Source organism: Rhea americana, unplaced genomic scaffold (assembly GCF_003343005.1).
Source record: "Rhea americana isolate MKP2758 unplaced genomic scaffold, rheAme1 scaffold_115, whole genome shotgun sequence".
In the NCBI taxonomy this organism is placed as follows: domain Eukaryota; kingdom Metazoa; phylum Chordata; class Aves; order Rheiformes; family Rheidae; genus Rhea; species Rhea americana.
In genome coordinates, this window is record NW_028185206.1 from 201544 (window position 1) to 220175 (window position 18632).

Below are 18632 nucleotides of genomic sequence, written 5' to 3' on the forward strand. Positions count from 1 at the left end.
CAGAATCTTGTTATGGACAAAAAGAGGGATCCTAAAACACTACTGAAGAACAATTTAGACATTCATGACAAAAAAAAAAAAAAAAAAAAGAAAAAGTAAAAATATTTAATATTCCCAATTATTAGTCTAGTTGCAATAACCTCTATTCATAGTTAGATTAATGCAGGAAAACCTTTGCAATATAGTTGAATTTTTTATCCCCCCCAAAACTATCTTCCTAATATCTACCCCTGCTTTCTGGTGTTACATTCACCCGTCCTATGTCCTCCTGGGTCCTGAGGCTGACTGCTGCAGTGTGTGTGTGTGTGTGTGTGTGTGTGTGTGTATGTGTGTGTGTGTGTACACATGTGCGTGTGTGTGTTGGGGGGCAGGGGGGGTTACAACAGGTGGCCAGCGTCCTGATGTCTCCAACAGGCGGATCATGATATTCCTATTGGAGGTTTCTTCTTCATCAGAATGCAGATATTGTTGATGCTGACGATTTCKTCTCAGACTTCAGTGCTTCACTTGAGTTTATAGCTGTATGTTTTATTAAGATAGTCTGCCTGTATAATCATACTCCCTATTGGTTCACCGATTCTTTTTTTTTTCCCTCGCTTTCCTTGTTATCTCTAAAATTGCCGTTACTTGAATAACATGAATTTGCACTCCTGCCATCATCAGTGACTGACCACTATGATTTGAGTTGATAGTCTGGGACCTTTGGTGTCACCCTGTGCCTGCACTCTGACACATCTCATTTGTTCTGGGATTACAGATGGTTCAAGCCACACAGAATAACTACTTGTTTTGCTGGTTGCTTGACTACTAGATGATTTCTTCTGCAGCCAAACAAGCTAAAATCAGCTCAGGCAAAGGCAAAACTAGGCAAGTCCAGATACTCTACACTATCAGGTCAATACAAAGCCATGCCCTCTAAGTAGTGAGGGCAAAAAATGTATTTACAGGCCACATTTAAGACCAGGTCCTATCTACCTGCATGAACAAGAGACCCCATGCTGCTGGGTTGTGAAAGGAGTGTCTCTTGAGATGAGTTTTGACTCATCTTGATAGAGTTTTTTCTCCTTTTTGCTGTGTCTCTGGGTTCTCAGTCTACAGTGGCCTCATCTCCTACCCTCTCAGCAGGCAAGTCCTAGGGGTGAAGGTGAGATGGATACAGCCCCATATCCRCTACTGAGTTTGTGTTCACTGACATCAACATTGAGTCCCTGCTGTGGGACAGAGGTGGAGGATGGAGACTCAAGGCGGGGGAGTAGAAATCTCTGCACCATGACTCTCACAATGTTTTCTTCTGCTGACCAAAAGGCAACTAAGTATTTCTTTAGCTAAAAAAAAAGAAATATGAATAGGATAAATCTGAGCAAAGTCCAGTATGTGGCTGCCCCATACGTGGCTGCTCCCCACATGAGAGGTCACACACCCTTCAAACATGGGCAGTGTGGGAYCACCACACCCCTAAGAAGACCATGGGAAGCAGGAAGGGAGGCGAGATACACCTTGGCCTGGAAAGACTTGCCTCAGCTACTGATTGCTCCAGTTTAAGCACACAGTAAGGAGATCTGCCTTTTCTTTCAGTAAATAAACTACAGCTAATGTAAATGATTTGCTTGAGTACAGTCAACGGTGCAGGAGGATCTGAATTTTGCACTTGAAAAAAAGAATACTTCATAACAAATGCATTTGAGATTGACTGGAATAATTACCCTGAAAACAATAAAAATGCAATTGAAAGAAGTTCCAAGCTCTGGTGCTTTGCCACGCAYACAGCACCTCAAGGAGGTCTGAGGCTGTGGCACTGTGCTCTTACCCAGCTGTCAATCTAGGGGGATGCAGTTTGGCTGGGTGAAAAGAAAGCTGGCTGGGTGGTCCATGAAAATCCTGCTCCCTGCGGATGTCCTCACATGGTTTTGTGTGAACCCTGACCTCACACGGTGGCTCTATTCTCCAGACAAGAGCCAAAACGACTCGCTCAGCCGTAGCTGTCTGGTGAGTGATCCCCCTCTCCGTCATGGCATGAAAGGCCATGGCTGGAGTATTATTGTTGGTGTCAGTGGCTTTACTCATGGAAGCAGTAGAGCAAGACTTTGGCTTGGGAGCTTTCTGCAGGGAATATTCATTAAGAAAAAAGGCGTATTTCAGAGAACAATGTTCCTCCTTGATTTGATACAAGTCACYCCTTTTGCATTGTGTCTTCACAGAGGTTTTCTCCTCCTCTTCCCTTCTAGAGAGCAGACAAGAGAAAGTCCTGTTTGAAGCAGTCAGGACAAACAGTTTCAAGCTTGCCTATTTGTGTAAGATATACTACCTCTCTGCTGCAGTCAGAGCTAGACTGCAATTTATCATAATTACCAGCAATGAAACAATTAATGCTCTTATTAACAAAATTGTCACCTTTGAAGCTCCAGTAGACCCAAAAAATCATAAAAATGAGATGCTTTCTCTCTTTAGCAGCCACTCTATCCTTGCTGTTGACAAATTGAGCAAGATACCACAAGCTACTTCATACTCTGGTCTGACTTAACAGTCACAAAGTTTGCATTCTTGAGCACCTCGAGAAAAATCTTATTCTCCCTGCAGTCAGTGGCAGAACACCTATTAATTTGCATGGGACCTGGATGTTGCTGTTCACTTCCGTAGATGAAAGTGCATCTCTCAGACTGCACAGTACATCTCCTATGCACAGCTCTGCTATGGGATGACTGGAGGCCTATAGCCACAGTGCCTTCACTTTGGGAGGGAGACCTTATGACCATGGGCTCCAATGACCCCAGGGTCCCCACAGCAGGAACACACAGAGGTCTCCAGCACTCATCAGGGCTATCCCCAACACTAGGCGAGGGCATCTGTGGCTTTGTCTGAGCCGTGAAACCTGCTGAAGATGGAGATATGCCATCTCCAGGGGCCGTGTCCCAGGGCTGCACCAGTCTCCCAGCGTACAGCTGAAATTTCTGTGTGCACCTTACAGAGGTCTGCCTTTGCTTCCACCATAACTCCTAGAAAATGGGTGACTGCTGCTGACTCCCTGGCCAGGGTCTTGTTCGGGGTCTCCTCCACTCAGTTCTGACTTCTGTGCTCCAAGCTAGAGAAATGATCATTTTCCTGGACTGGTTTCTGCATGCCAGCTGCTGCAGCCCAGTGTGTGTTTAGGCTGGATTGCCACTAGGGAGCACTGCCGGCTCATGTCAGAGATGACAGTGGCCACAGCAGCCTCAATTTTAGCTTTTCCAGACCTTTGAGGAAGGGGCTGACTTTATCATAGTGTTGATGTTCTTCTGACATTGCTGACTGTGTGTATATGATGGTCCAAGTATAATAGCCTCCAGGGTTTTATATGGCTGTAAGTGCTCACTTAACACAAGCTGATGTTTTCACGCATGTGTTGGTTTTATCCTGGGGCTTGCATGCCATTACCTATATGYGGAGCCACTGAGACTGCACATGAAAAGAAATTTAGTGGGATCATTTRCTCAGGCTCCAAGTCATTGTTCTAGTCATTTCCCCTAGAAATGCTAAGTTACTGCTTTGAGCACCTGAAAATACGTGGCTAATCCTTGCTTAAGAACTAATGTGTAGCTATAAAAACACAGCACTAGAATTTTATTTTCACTCTGCAATTAAGTTTCAAAAGACAAGTGGTAATTTCCAGAGGCATGTAATTCTATACTTTTGAACCACTTTTTAGAATTACTTGGAAGATGATAAGTACAGAAGAGGATGTGAAGAAGAGTTCATTACTAAGGCTAGAAAGCTCAGACCACACTCTACCACACCAGTTGTGTTCCATTTTCCTTGTTCTGCAATTACTCTACCTCTCAGGTGAAAACTGCAAGTAGTCCCAGAGAACTGTAGGTAGAATCCATCTCAAAGTCATAAATCCATCCAGATGGATTGACTTAGTCTGTGGGTTGAAGGAAGTGGCTCTTCCCCTTGCTTGCTGTTGATGAGCCCACACCTGGAATGCTGGATCCAGTTTGGGCAACTCGGTACTAGAAAGGTATTCACATGCAAGAGTTTAGTGGAGGCCATTAAGATAGTCAGGAAGTTTGCAAGGCTCAGTTGATCTAGAGCTGGCAACAGTCCTGCAGTAACTGGGAGCCTGGACTAGATATGGCTTTTCCCACAAGCAGTCTTATGGTTTATCAACAAATTCTGTAGAAAATCTTTCCTCCTCCCCAGCATGAAGCAAAACTTCCCCTTTCTTAACAACATACAGCCAGACCACAGCAAGCAGTGAACTCTCTGCTCATAAAAGCTTGCACCATCAGTGCAAGAGAAGAGACGCTCCACTAGAAGAGACATYGACATTAGGTGGGAGTGGCCCTCCAGAAACTTTCATCCCCCAGTCCAGGTCATACTTACACTGGTGTGGCCCAACACTAGTGTGGCAGTTCCCTGGCAAGATGAACTTGCTTCTTCACTGGTGCACTCCACTGGTCTCATTTGGTAGGGAAAGAATACCTTGGAAAGCTACAGATTCATGTATTGGTGAGGAGTGATGAAGTTTAGATCATTCCATCTCCCATGGAAAAGCATGCTGAAGAATAGATTTTAAAAATAAAATGGAGTAAAAGACTCACTCGCACTGTTCAGTGCAAAGCCCAGGACCTTTGTTCCTGTTGCAGGGATTCGTGCCACTTGCTAAGAATTCTGTAGCTTCATGATAATTAAAATAATGTGTCCTTATTTACATGCAGGCACCTGACTGTTTGACTTAGCAAAGAGGACATCAAATGAAAAGGAAATTCCAAGATCCGTCAAACAGTAATCCTCTTTCTTTCTAGTCTTCCTCTTCTAGTTACTCATTGCCTAGCTAAGCCTGATTTGGAATGGATAGAAGAGTACACTTTGCAACTGTCTTTGGAAACAAGCAGCATCAAATGACTCATAAGGTCAATCATAAAGGGGACAATCTTGCTTATCTACATAAGCTACCGAAGAGGAATCTGTTAAAGAGCTGGACTATAAATCACTGTCAATGATTATTGTGATAGCAAAGAGGAAAGGCTGACAGCTAATTCAGAGTTTTTACAATCTTATTTTTAAGTCCATCTGATATCTAACTGTCAATTAATTTAATTCCTTAAGCCTAGATTCAAATGGACCTATGGAGACATCGCAGATAGAATTCTAAAAGACATTATGACCCTGAGCCCAAAATGTGATGTGAAATGCAGACTAACCTGTACCTCCCTGTTTGAGCTCAAAGGCCCCATGTGTCCCTCATCCTGTGCTGTGTGTCTGCTCAGCCCTGACCTGCCTGAGGACTATGGGTTTGGGGGTCACAAATATTATCTGTTCTTCAGAAATTTCCTAGGAGCTGCATACCATTTTTTTTCCGCTGGATGCACACTTGTGGTTGTTTTTACAGTGTTTTTTTTTTTCTCCTGCAGTCCTTGTTGCCAAGGGATTTTCTCCATCCTCCTCTGAGCTGTTATACTGCACCTTCTCCTGGGGCTGTCCTTGCCAGAGGAGGTTTCTTCAACACATCTTTCCAGGGATTATGAAACAGTATCTGGCCCTTCCTTCTCTGCCACAGAAGAGCTTCAAGTTCCTTCAAGTCTGTCTTCTGGAGAAGAATCACAATCATTTATGTTAGAAATGACTTTCAGAGATCATTTAGGTGTGCAAGTTTCCTTTTATTTTCCTAAAAAGGTAGGTTTCCTTAGTCAGTGGAGGCCTGGCTTTAAGATGGAAAAATGGTGTGAGGTGAGTTTGAAAGATCTCAGAGGCATCTTACCTCCAGCCTTTGTCCTGGGAGATTTGCAGTTTCTTGTCTCTCTAAGTCTGGTGGCTGAGCAGCTCATCGGTTGGGACAAGTGTCCCAGAATAAGGAAGTATATCTGGTTCAGGACTTCCTTTGCCTTGACAGTCTCTGGAGTCCCTGGAAGCTTGCTTAGATCTTGGTTAGAAATGGCCCAATAGACCATTTCTTTTTATCTCCCATAGGTTTCCTAGAAGGGTATGGAAAGGTCAGGGACAATGGGCAGAGGAGAATCTAGTCCTCCTGGATACAATATCATCTTTCCTCTCCTCAGATGTCATGCATGGCCTTCATCCCTTAGGTGTCTGGAAAGGCTTCCCAAGCTTTGTAAGACATTGGAAAAGGACATGTGGCCCAGAGTGAAGTTCACAGCAGTGTGGACAGCATGGTCCTGTTGGCTTTAGCAAACACTAAGCTGAATCTCACCAAGAAGGAGAYGATCACAGTGGTCAAACCTATTTGACCCATTTGCCCTTCATGTCACAGYGTGCCCATGTTAGTCTATATGGCTCTTAGTTTACATGGCTCCTGATCTACATAGCAGTAAGGGACATACTGGAAGAGCCTCACCAAGCCCTATCAATGATAAAGCGCAGCAGAGAGGAAAGCATCATGTTGGGCATTGACCCGGCACCCTATGTTGGCCTCATCGCTCAAAAGCTGTCTGTCTGCACCCACCACATGCTTTGTTAATGGCACTAGGTAAAGGGAAGCCACAGCTCCTGTCTCGTGTCAGGATGAGGGAGGAAAGGAAGGAATAGAGTCGTGCATTGTGTCAGCAAAATGATAACCTCTCTCCCCAAGATACAGTAGCTACCACAGCTGATCCTCAGCTCCATTCAGACAGCAGGACCCCTCTCAGAGGTGCACATGGACCCCTATGTATCCTACCTTTCACTTGAACCTGGATATATTCTCTACAAGCAAAGACCTCTGGCCTCTCTCTGCTTGTCAGAGGAAGAAACACTGGTTGTGAGTAAAAGTGCTGATAAGGGAAGTGTTATCTTTCTCTCGGTTATTCTGCGATAAGATTTGTTACTTGACGCTTTCCTGACAGGCCGCTGAAGAAAGCAGTTAGAGTGGGAGCAGCCTTAACAAGAAGAGTGCTGTAGCCTGGGTAGCTCCAGGACCCCTTATCCACTGAAGGCACCTCCCCAGCAGGAAGAGGTGCTTTTTATGGCTGTTCTGGTTCTCTTGAGACTGTTCCCACTGAGAGCTCCCCAGACCTAGCAGTGCGAGGTGAGCACATGTGTGCACTGTGYTTCAGTTTTTCTTCTTCTCCCCAGGCAACCAGAAGAGTCCACAGAAGCCAAGACGGTTCAGWGTGGCCATATGCAGCACTGTCCTTCAGTTCCCTTGAGTGCCACAGACATATGAGACCTCTCACAGGCAAAGGAGGTGGAAACAGATGACCCTTAACCTAGGGTAACTGGCTCATGGTGGTGTTGATGGCCAGGCTGTAGGTAGCTTGTGTGGAGTCGATAAAGGCTGTGAGCACAGCCAAGTCCAGAGGACTACCGCAAACAAGAGGCCTGATAGAGGCTCCCAAAACTCAGTGCCATTCCTGGGTTGGCTGGCCCTCACCTTCCACTCAGGTGGCTGAGGGCAGTGGGGCTCCAGTAGGAAGCTGGCCTCACCTGTCTGACACTGTTTCCCCTTGCACAACCACAGGAGCAGTGGTGGGAGGTGGAGGCTACCAGGAAGGGGGTGCACTTCATTGCATCTGATACTCCCTTCAGCCCTCCTCCAAAGGCAGGGAGGAGGTCCTGGACCTGGACCCTAGGATCCCGATGGGATCTTCTCTGTGAGTAGGCAGCTAATGTGACCTCCTGTTCACAGAAATCTTGTGCTAAGCCTTCACCACCACTTCCAGTTCCGCTTGGACAGCACTGGAAAGGGGGAAGGCATGGATATTTTGTGTGCTTCTTGATTGAAGAAAGCAATGAGATGAGTCTTAAGCCTCACAGAGGTGGGAATTGGTGAGGCAGAAAGGTCTCATGGGCTGTTCCTCTGCCTCTGTGGGGTCTCCCTGGCAGTAGCAGCTCCTGCAGTTTGACCTCCTCACACCACAAAGTGGACAGCTACACTTGCTGGAGAATCCCAGTACAGGGTTTGTTAAGGCACTGAACCATAACACAGCTTTCTTCTGCTAGCTCCCCTTCTGGCCAGTGCAGCATAGTTTGTGCACCAACCTGCCTTCTCTCACTGCTTTGGACTGAGTGCAGCATCCTCCCTATYCTGGCCACAGAGAGCCTGAAAACCTTCACTGATTTTGATCAGCCAACAGCCGTTGTTCTGCAGCAGCTTCCCTCCTATGTGGACTGGTGAATGCTATAGTGCACCATTTACTGCTGGAAGCCCTGTACCTCCAGCTTCTTGTGACCTGCTCTCCTGCATCCATATCTAACTGAGCTGGAAATGTCACTTTCCTCCTGAGGAAATGTCCCCATGCTACAGAGCTTCCACAAGTCTCTTGGGTTGTGTCTTAAGTATTTGGGGTTATGAGTAACTACAAGAAAAGGTTTAAGTAGTTTATGGAAGAAAACAAGAGATTTTGTGCTGCTCTCATCGATATCAGGCACTCAAGGGGATAACATAATTTTATGTTAGCTGGGAAATCTAGGACCATCTATTACAGAGATCAAAATGATGCCAAGATACCTGAATGGGGAACCCATCCCAAAAGTAGCTGCCCATAGGGAATGTGCTGTACTTGTTTACTTACAGGGCTAGTGGAAGCTTTTTGCTTTGACAACTGCAAGGTGCTTTAGCACTTCTGACATTGCAACAGCAGAGGTCAAATTGGATGTCAAAAGGTTGAAAGGATGCTGTACAAAGTACAAGCATATGATAGTCTCTCATGCTAAGTCCCAGGGGTCAAAGCAGGTGAAGCCATAACACACAGGTATATGTGGAGCACTCATGGCTCTGGGCCAGTGGCAGGGACATCCCAGTATATCTTACTGATTATTCAGCTATAAAAATCCATAAATCCCTAAAATCAAGAGTGACCTCACGACTGGTCAGCCATGTGCTCTGGGAGACTGGCCAGTGTATTCACTAAGTCAGACAATGGCAACAGAAGGCCCTATCCTGCCCCAAGATGAAGACGACCATCTGTGTCATGACATTATAGGAACCTAGAAAAGCCACCCACATATGCACAGAGGAGAAGACCACAAGACCCAAAATGTGTGAAAAGAGAAAGAAAGTCACTTTCTGTCATTACTTCATGAAAAAGTCTGGGTAAATGACACAGTCTCTCTCCATGAGGCATCCATGTGTTTGAAATCTTGTCCTGAAGGCTAGCTGGGGAGCCAAGTATGCAACAGCTATGCAGAGGGGCTTCCTGTCCTTGTCCCAAATGGCTTTTTCCTAACAAAAGTACATGGTTTAGACTATTTTTAATCTATCTCACACAGCTGTTTGCAACCATCTTTCACTTGCCTAATGAAGCTCAGCAGGGTTGGAATGAATTTACTCAGATGATGAAAACAAAGCAATTTCCAGCCTTTAGGAAAGTGAACAGCRTACCAGAAAGGCAAACTGACTGTAAGGAAGACCTTCAGACTGAAGATGACGAGAAGGGGCTGTAGGGTTCACCATGCAGAAGCCACAGAACTSCAGCCACCTAAAAGTAACAGTGAGGTTTAACTTTGCAACATGACTTGCATTTCTGCCGGGCAAATCAAATCTGCTTTTTAGAAACCTGGATAAACACTGGTCTGTAAACTTAAGCTGAACCTCTAAACTGCAAACCAGTAGGGCACCATTCAGACTTCTACAGGATGGCCATTCAGGTGAGACATAATAGCAGAGAGGGCAGGGGATACATGAGCCATCCTCTATGGGCAACTCCAAAATGACTGCCTTTGCTAAAGCGACAGTATTTTCCCTATTGTGGCCTAAAGGCGGTATAGGAAGGGAACTTGTCAGGATAGTTGGGTTTTATTACTCATATGGAAATAGCTGATCTAAATCACTCTACAGTGCTTGAGTTTATCAGACAAAAGACAAAACAAAAAATTAAAATAGAACTGGCGTGTAGTATTCATTATCCTGGTTGTCATTTTCCAGAGGAATATTCAAAGCCTCTGGTATTTCTGCATCGGCTGGTTTCAGGACTGCCTCTTCACCTGCAAAGCATTTAAGAGACAGGTCATGATGTATCAGATGGCTCTTATGCTTTATCCCTCAATGACATGCTGAACTAAAGCCCTGGTGGCTGAAATCCTGTATGATATGTGAAATGGTTTCTGGCAGCTTTACTGTTTTTTAAATGACATGCCAGTCCCCTGGGTTGCTGAGGAGAGTTGGAGGGAGTAAATCCCAATGAGTTCAGAGGCAGAAGACAAATAAATGCAAGACTGCATTTATTTGCAGCCCTGATGTTTTGCTATTTTCAAGATTTCAGGGCTTGGGAGCTAAATTCATGTGATGTGACACGGCCCCATTAGCATCTGGTCCCAAGTTGCAGAATGGTTGTTTTCCATGGCACAAACCTGTTAGAAGTCTCGTAGCAAAAGGCCTCTCCTTCCCTCCCCAGCAACATGTACTGGAAATGCAGAGTGCTCCCAAGGCTCCCTKGCTCACTGCTCATTAAAGCTTTGGGATTGAAGGATGCTTACCTCTACTGAAATACAGATCCCAGGTTTTCCTAGTTTCGAAGCAATTCATATGCCTAGTTTGCACTGTCTGTTAAAAAGATCCAGAATCTTTCAATCCAGAAAAAAAAATGTCTTCTCAAGCCAGATCTGAGAAGAAGTCTTACTGGCCCAAGCAGTGCTCATGATGAATATATTTACTGAGCCCAGATGGCAATTTGATGTTCGGACGGGTTTAGGTCCCGTCCTGGCTCAGCTGTAGTAACCCTTGCTCAAGCAGGTCCCAAAGAGGGTAGCTCCCAGCAAACATGCACTCCTTGCCCCAGCTCCTACCTTTCTCTTCCCACGACAYTGGGATCAGATCAGTAGATTGTACTGGAGAACATTTACACTTTGGAACTCCCTGACCAAGAGTCTCTAGAGACCACATTCACTTTTCACCCTGACCTGGTGAGCACAGCGACCAACCATCAAGCTTGGCTAAACCTGACACCCAGTTTCTAATTGCTTTTGTTTCAGGTAGCAGAGGACCTGGGGCAGAAACTTCTGAGTGAAMCAGTTGTTTTTGCGAAAAAGAGTCTTTGAACCTTTCTCCTATGAAGGTACATTAGGGCACAGCCACAAGTTCCCAGTGTGAAAAGGCCCACAGAGATGACTTTGGGACAAGGACCTGTTCAGAGATCACAGGCTCCATGTTAATGACCTGCTGACAGAAGTGGGCTTTGATAACTCTCCACAACTTGGAGACCAGCATCTACCTCCTCACTCCACTGACCTCCTCACAGCTACCCAGGTCATGTTTGAGGGGTAGACACCTGGCCCCTCATGCTGCCAAAGAGTTGGCTGCAAGGTTGAAAACTTGTCATGCTTTGTGCTAAAAGACCTGGAAATGTGTCACTGCAGTCCCTGGACACCCACTCTACAGGGCCTTGCCCACCACCTCTGTGATGCCAGTCCCCTTCTGGTAGCTCACCCAGTGGAAGCTGACTCCCGTCTGCTAGCTTCCCTTCCACAGCTCCAGGAGAGGTCTCACCAAAGAGCTCCTGAGAGGTCAGCATCATTGGTGGGGCTTGACACGCTGGTGCAGGTGCTGCCAGCTCAGCTGGTGCCTGCTCATTTTCCTCCAGCACTTCAGGCTGATGATCTGGCTCCGGGTTGGGCTCCGGTTTGGGCTCTGTAACTGACTGGCGGCCTCGTCCTCTCCCTGCTCCTCTGCTCCTCTTTTGCCGTTTGCTCTTCTCCTGCTCCCTGCCAGGACATTCATACAGGCAAGGAATTGGACACAGAGCAGAGTTCATCTGGGGTTGGATTCCTTGCTGAGGATCCCARACCCTCCTGCCCAGGGACAGCTTTGCCAGGCCCCAAGCTGTGAGCCTCACCCGTTTTCCCCAGAGAAATTACACTTTTGCATTTTTAAAAAACTACATGAAATTCCTCAACCTCTTGATCCCAGCTCTAGCAACAGGCTATCTGCTTGAGCAGGAACCTGACCCTTCAGGAGATGTACAAGGCATAGCTAAGCCCTGTTCCCCATGAGCCTACTGCCCTGGTGCCCACAGTCTACTGCACGCCCTGGTGTGGGCATGTGCACAAGTGATGCAAACCAGGAGCTACTGTTAGCTTGGGCAGGCAGAAGMTATTTTCCGGCACCCACCTAGATCCCAGGGAACAAGAGGCAGAGCTATGGCAAGGGAGACTCTTCTAGCTCTCTGTTGCTGCACGAGCACAGAGTTGCTGGGCTGCCATGCTTGGGCACAGGTTAAGTGCAGAATAAAATGACTCCATGGTTTAAGTAAAATTTACCCCAGAACCCACTGAATTGAATCTTTCTCCTGGGCTTCAGCTTTTCTTTTCCGGAGCAACTCCCGGTCTCTCAAGCGGCGTGTGATGATGACATCTACAAGAACAAAGTAAGCGCTAGCATGACATCCTGGCCAAGAAACAATCCCTCCCTGCCTGGTGACACAGCCTTGATTCAGGTGACCAGTTCTGGGTTCTTTTTGTCATGAAGCAGGTCTTGGTAAAAAACAGTTTGGGGAACTGCACTTGCAGAGCAGCACCAGCAGGTAGGAGCAAATGACACTCCATGCAAAGTTCCCAGGCACCTCTGCTCTAAGTTACCCTAAATTACTAGTGGTCATTTTCCTCCTGCTGCTGCAGCCTTTGGGTGTCTCTTCCCCAACCTGTCAGGAGCTCATCACTGTTTGGACCTAGGGCAGAGGAGGCATGAAGACACTGTGAAATCCCTCAGCCACCCATCACTGCAGGCCTCAAGATAGTTCTTTGTGTTTGTCCCATCCACTCTTCTCCAGGTGGCTGCTACTGGCCACTGATGTAGTCAGGAGGCTTGTCTAGATAGAGCAAAGGCCAACAAGTTGAGAAGAACTGTTTATATGCTTGGTCAGCTGGTCCTGCCGTGAGGCATTTGAGATACTAATATATTTTCCTGCCTTTGCTGGTACATGGGAGAATGTCTGTGACTGTCAAACTATTTCACTACCACCTCTGATGGGGTCACGTCCACTGGAAAATAGCCATCAAGCAGGACTGGTACCCTTTCCTGTGAGTCTCCCGTGAAAGCCCTGCAGAAGGGCCAATTCTGCCACATGGAAACAAGTCTGTGAGGCAGAGAGTTAAACCAAAGGACACAGAATTTCCCTTCTGTGCATACTCCTGCATGTTAGGTTGATTCATCTCCTGTAGAGTCTGGTGATCCAGAGATGGGGATATGGTAGTAGTGAGGAGACTGGCCRCAGTGACCATACAAGCAGCCCCATGCTAGTCTGCAGCAGTAARGAGGATCATGTGAGAAGGCTTCAACGGCATTTCCATTTGGGCAAGACACTGAGGTTGCCTGCAGCCACTAGAAGAAAGRAGCACCTTTAGGAGCCCAGGTACTTGAGCTTTGTGAGATGCCTTCATAAGCCTAAGCAAGCTGTGCCCATTTCACTGTCTARTAAGGATTCTAAGTGGCTTCCTGAGGCAAGAAACATCCCAGCCACCTTCAACTGGACAAACGAATGCCTGAATTTCACCGAGGCCTGTACCATCTTCTCTTCTGCATATCCTGGAACTATGAACTATAATAGACAACATTCCTGACCATGTGGTAATAGGCCTTACGGTTTGTGATACAGTCAGTTTGGACTCCAGCCTGTGATAATAAAGACCTAGCTTGGATAAGGTAGTGTGAGGCCATTGCCTTTAGACAAAGGGCATTTTTCGGTAGGAGTAACACTCCTCTGGAGCCTGGAGGGAGAGGGGAATCTTCCCACACATGCACCAAAGAGATCATAACAACAGCGATTTTCAGAGGTTTAACACAATGCACACAATGAACAAGCAACAAAACTACTACCTACTCCTTATGGATGTAATCATACCCAGCTCCTTCCATGATGAGCCTCAGTTCACACTAAAATACTAAGTCATATCAGCACAGGATTGTCATTTTGTCGTTCCCTTTCCAGCTGGGATAACTGGCAGGGTGAAATGACTTCCCAAGTCTGAGATGAGACTAGAGCCATGAGAAAAGCCTTTTTTATATTCCAACACAGCAAAGAACAAAACTAGCAGTAGGAATCCAACTCTATCCAAAGTAGATCTTTGCACAAGCCACTAGTGATAATTAATAATAATCACAGAGTAATTTATCTTGGAAAGAAACTCTGGTGGTGTCTGTTCCAATGTCCTCTTCAAAGCCCATCCAACTTAAAAATTTCATCAAGTTGTTGATCACCTTGTCCAGATGAGTTGGGAAGATCTGGAAGATAACCTCTCTGCACCACTCTCATGGTAAGAAAATTYTCCTTTATGTATAAAGGCATCTCCTTGTATGTCATGTTCTCCAGCCTTCAACAGTCTTTGTGGTCTTGCTCTGGACTAATCACAGTTTGCTTTCGTCCTTGTACTGAGTTGCCAAAATCTGGTCACAGTACTCCAGATGCTGTCTAATAATAACAACAACCACAACAGCAGCAAAAGCAATCCTCTATTGTGCTGTTATCTCTAGTTTGTTCTGTTATTTTATTGTTGTCATTCGTATAGCAGTTCCAGGAGCCCTCTTTGCTCTGAGCATAGCAAAGACTTGCAGGAGAAGACAGTTCGTCTCACCAAAAATTTTTCAGTCTCACTAGTCCGAAGAGAAGGGACACAATACAGATGTGGAGGCCACAACATGCATGGACAGTGGCAGAGCTTCTCAGTCCTGGCAGAGGCACCTCAATACGACCCAAGAAGGTGTCAGTCTTGCAGGCAAAATCCACTGCACTTGAACTGCACCACATACAGCTGGGTGGATATTCTCCCAACGAGAGGCTGTTCCCCAGTGCAAAGCAGTATCAGAGACTGCCAGGGCACAGCCAGCAGGAAATAACTCCACCAGTCACACAGCAAAAGGCAGGAAGCTGCCTAGGAAGAGGTGGCTAGAAGTCACAGCAGCAGGATTTGCGCAGGGCTCTAACCACTTAATCCCTTGTACATMCCTGTGCAGGCAAAACCCACCTTCTTTCTCTTTCAAGACGACTTGAGAGCAGGAAAATCATTTTTAGCTTCCTGCAGTCAGTCTCCTTCCCAAGCTATCCTGAGCAAATTGGTCTTGCATGGCTAGAAAACACCCCTCATTCATTTCTAACTTGTCCAAGAGTGCACTCCCACAGCTGCCCCAAAGCTTCCTGCTTTGTCACATCCCAGAACTAGGCAGGAAAGATTGCACTAAAGTCAGCAACATGATGAAAATATCTAGCCAAACACACAAAGGTACAGAGGTGAAATGGAAAAAAAATCTTCTAGCTAAAAGAACAATGAGACAGTATTGACAGTCTACAGACTATATTGACAGTGGCTGAGGGATTTTATCTGAGTTAAAAAACCTTATATAGGTGTTTCTTCTTTGGGATTGCAAAATACAGCATGGAAAAAAAACACAGTTTTTTTTGCAGTTAAATGAGTCTCCTCCATTCCCCAAGCATCAACTGGAAATTAATAATCCTTTCTTTAGAAGCCACTAGTGGCAAGGAACATTAGCTCTGCTCTTCAAAAATTCAAATTAGGTGTGATCTCAGCATTACCTGGCATAGCGTATTCCTCATGGGATGCAGAGGGTGGCAGGGAAGGGTCCGAGTAAGCATGGTCTTTGCCTAAACTCTCCATTGCTCTTTGCAGTTTTAAATAAAAAGGAGCTTAGTTCCTTGGGAAGGTCATCTGGAGTTAGTGGTGCAGCAAAAGTAGAGCTTGGAAAAAGTACAGACTGCCCGCCCAAAACAGCTTATCTGGCCAGGCCACTAGCAGGGTAATAATATTCTCCTTATCGCAGTGCAAAGGTGTGCGAGTGTCTGCCCAGGTCCTACTGTACCGATTGCAAAACATGTTAGTGCTTCTATGCAGCAAGTAATTCCATTTTGCATAGGAAGTTTACACTTGCTGCTGCTAAACTGCAGCTCGGATGCCCTCCTTCATAACTGAGAGTGGCTGCATGGCAAGGCAGGATGCGACACTGTCTCACAGTTGCTTTCCAGAGATGCAGGGAGATGTTATCAGCCCTCAAAGACTTCTTACATGAAGTGGGAAATGGGACATAAGCTGTTCAAAAGATTTTTGTGTAGGCCCCCCAGCAGATCACAGGGCCCAGCAGTGCTGATGGAAGGGACCTGCATCTCCAGTCCAGCCCCTTACTCACAGCAGGGTTGTCCTCAGCACTAGGTTCAAGTGGCTRTAGCTTTGTGCAATTGAACTTTGGAAATCCCTAAGGATTGGGCTTCCACCCAAACTCTCTGGAGACCTGTCCAAAGGCTGCACCACCTTGCTAGGAAATCCAGACAAGATAACGAATCAGTACAGAGACTCCCACCAAGAGATTGCACAGGTTGAGGATTTCACCAATTGGTCCTCTACCGAGCTAGTCAGCTACAAGCTTGAGAGCAAATCACATGCATCATGAAGCGGACTGACAATAAGCAACACCAGTAAATTCAGTAGGAGGAATGAGGCTGGATCCATGCTCTCAGAGGAGCATATACTTTAGTGGTTGTTCCTGGCACACTCCTGGGTCAGTGTGGTCTGCATGGCTGGGGCACCTGGGTCAGCCTGCCTCTGTTTTCTACAGTGAGACAAGGCAGAAATTCAGCCCTCTGCTGCAAAAGGGCCTTCAGAGTTTCTCATGCATGGGCACAGTGGAAGCGCTTAGTATTACACATGCACATAGCTGCTCTGATGGACCAGGGGCACATCACCGCAGTTTCTAACACTCCCAGTACTGAGTGTTTGGGATGCAGCTTTTACCAGCACTCTTCTCCATGTGATATTCAACTACTCAGGCTCAGGGCTGGTTCCAGTGCGCATAACTTCACTCCAACATACTCAAGGAGCTGCAAGGGTATAAGATCCCTATAACACGACTACCACTCAGGTCCCCGGGGCATTGGCCCACCCTTCATGGGAAGCATAGTGTCTTTTGCAGGGAGTCCCCAGATGAGCACTCCCCAGGAGGTGAGCAGATCTGGCCTGTCTTRTGTCCTCACCAGGCTTTCTTTTACATACTGCTTTTTCTTGCTGCAGCTTCCCTCTCTGGGGCACTGAAAGCTCCAGCACAATTTTAAAATTGCAGGTATGTTGGTTTCTTAAGATGTAACCTTTGCATCAGTGGCGGCTTAGACCCTGAGGGCTTTTGGACATCTCTGCTGCCAGTCTGCTTATCCTTCATGTTACCACTTTCCTCYGGGGCTCCTCCTCCCCTGTGTCCCATGCAGATTACATGGCACYTCCAGAGAGGTGGGGCAGGTTCAATAGCCCCCAAAGCTGCAGCAGGGTGGTGCCAGCAGAGCAGCAATGGGAAGRCTCTGATAGGGGAGGGTGGGCCAGGAGGGTGCATGGCACATGGMGATGTGGGGCTGCCAAGCTGTTCCCGGGGAGGGGGGTTGGTCACAAGTGGAGGGAAGGTGTGCAGTACCATTGGGGGGGGGGTGCATCCTGCAGCGCTGTGCAATGCTGCATGGCTTGGTGGTACCCCTTCCTCAGGCAGGGCTCCTGAAAAGCTGACCTTGGGTGCACAGCTGTAGCACRCTCTACTTGGGAAACGTGTGAACATGCACATGGCTGCCGGGAAGCTCATGCTGGGGCTGGTGAGCTTCGGCCCTACTGCTGAAGCAGCTACATCTGCTCAGCCTGTGGCTCAGCTCAGCTGCTCCCCCCGCCCCCATGCTGTGTCTGGGAGGCAGGAGACTCCATTGCTCCAAAGCCTGGTGAGGTCTGATAAATCACTCTTGACTCAGCAGAATACTGTCATATGACACTTCAGAGCTGGTACTGCGGATGTTTACTCCATTTCAGCCATTTTTACACTGCAAATCCTGGTTAGATAGAAACCAATACAGTTGTAAAGGTTACATCTAAAAGAAAGAGTGGCTGTACCCTCAGACTCTTTAGAGGTGCTTAATGGGATAGATGGGCTTTAAAACCTTAATGAGCCTGTACTTGCATCTCCTGGGACCTAAATCCCTGTAAGGATTTGCCTCTTGTGTGAGAATTGCTTTAAACCCCAAAGAACTGGTTTTACCAACCCATTGGAAGGCTTTGATGACGAAATAACGGTGATGAAATTTCAGACCCCACCATCAAGTCTCAAATAGCCTGTGCAATAAGGGGAAAAACTTCGTGGCAGAGATATGCCAGTGCCGAGGATGCTGGGTTTATTTTAGAGGCTGCTTTGCTTTCTCATCCCCCTTTCCCCCCCACGGTKCCAGCAATGCAGTGTCCTCTTCTCCAGAAGAGTTCTGCAGCAGACTGGGTCAAAGCTTGGGACACCTCTGCACCTTTATTGCTGTGGATGACCCTCTCTCTGAATTTGTGCAATTTGGTTAAGCTTTCTGACTGTTACAGCTGCACACTTCACGTAAAGTTATGATTCTACTTCCCCACTACCTCTACTCCACTATAAATTTCAGCTAGGCCTGGGCCACATCCATTTCCAGTTTCTCTGCCTGAGGAACTGAGGGTGCTAGGCCAGATGTCCAGCTGCAACACCAGCCCAGTGATATCAGTAGCTCCTCAAGTGTTTCTGCCATCTCAAGGAGCTGCTCAGTGGAAAACACCCTGGGCCATGTGTACTTTAGCTCCATGCTAGTCCCCTCCACTGCTTTTACTTCCCAAAAGCCCAGGAAGCTTTTGGTACTTGGGACAAATAGACCTAGATCTGGTGGCTCCTGCCCCCAGACCTGCTTTCTGGTGTGGTTGTAGCTGCTGCTGCTGCAAGCTACAGCTCGGGAGCTATG

General features: G+C 46.8%; 1 protein-coding gene across 3 annotated transcripts; it reads right to left on the reverse strand.

The window, feature by feature from the left end:
- Window positions 1-9690: 9690 nt before the first annotated feature.
- On the reverse strand, window positions 9691-15776 carry HEMGN (hemogen). 3 transcript variants are annotated; one of them, XM_085317203.1, is made up of 4 exons: window positions 15435-15776; window positions 12169-12262; window positions 11339-11613; window positions 9691-9897 (listed from the first exon to the last, which is right to left on the reverse strand). In XM_085317203.1, exons 1-4 carry the CDS (start codon window positions 15514-15516, stop codon window positions 9788-9790), a joined length of 561 nt encoding a protein of 186 aa, XP_085173329.1. In that variant the 5' UTR covers window positions 15517-15776; the 3' UTR covers window positions 9691-9787. The 3 variants fall into 3 exon arrangements, with proteins under 3 accessions (XP_085173329.1, XP_085173314.1, XP_085173320.1); XM_085317188.1 differs by lacking the exon at window positions 15435-15776 and adding an exon at window positions 14105-15228; XM_085317194.1 differs by lacking the exon at window positions 15435-15776 and adding an exon at window positions 14105-15216 and having other exon boundaries at window positions 12181-12262.
- Between the last annotated feature and the right edge of the window lie 2856 nt (window positions 15777-18632).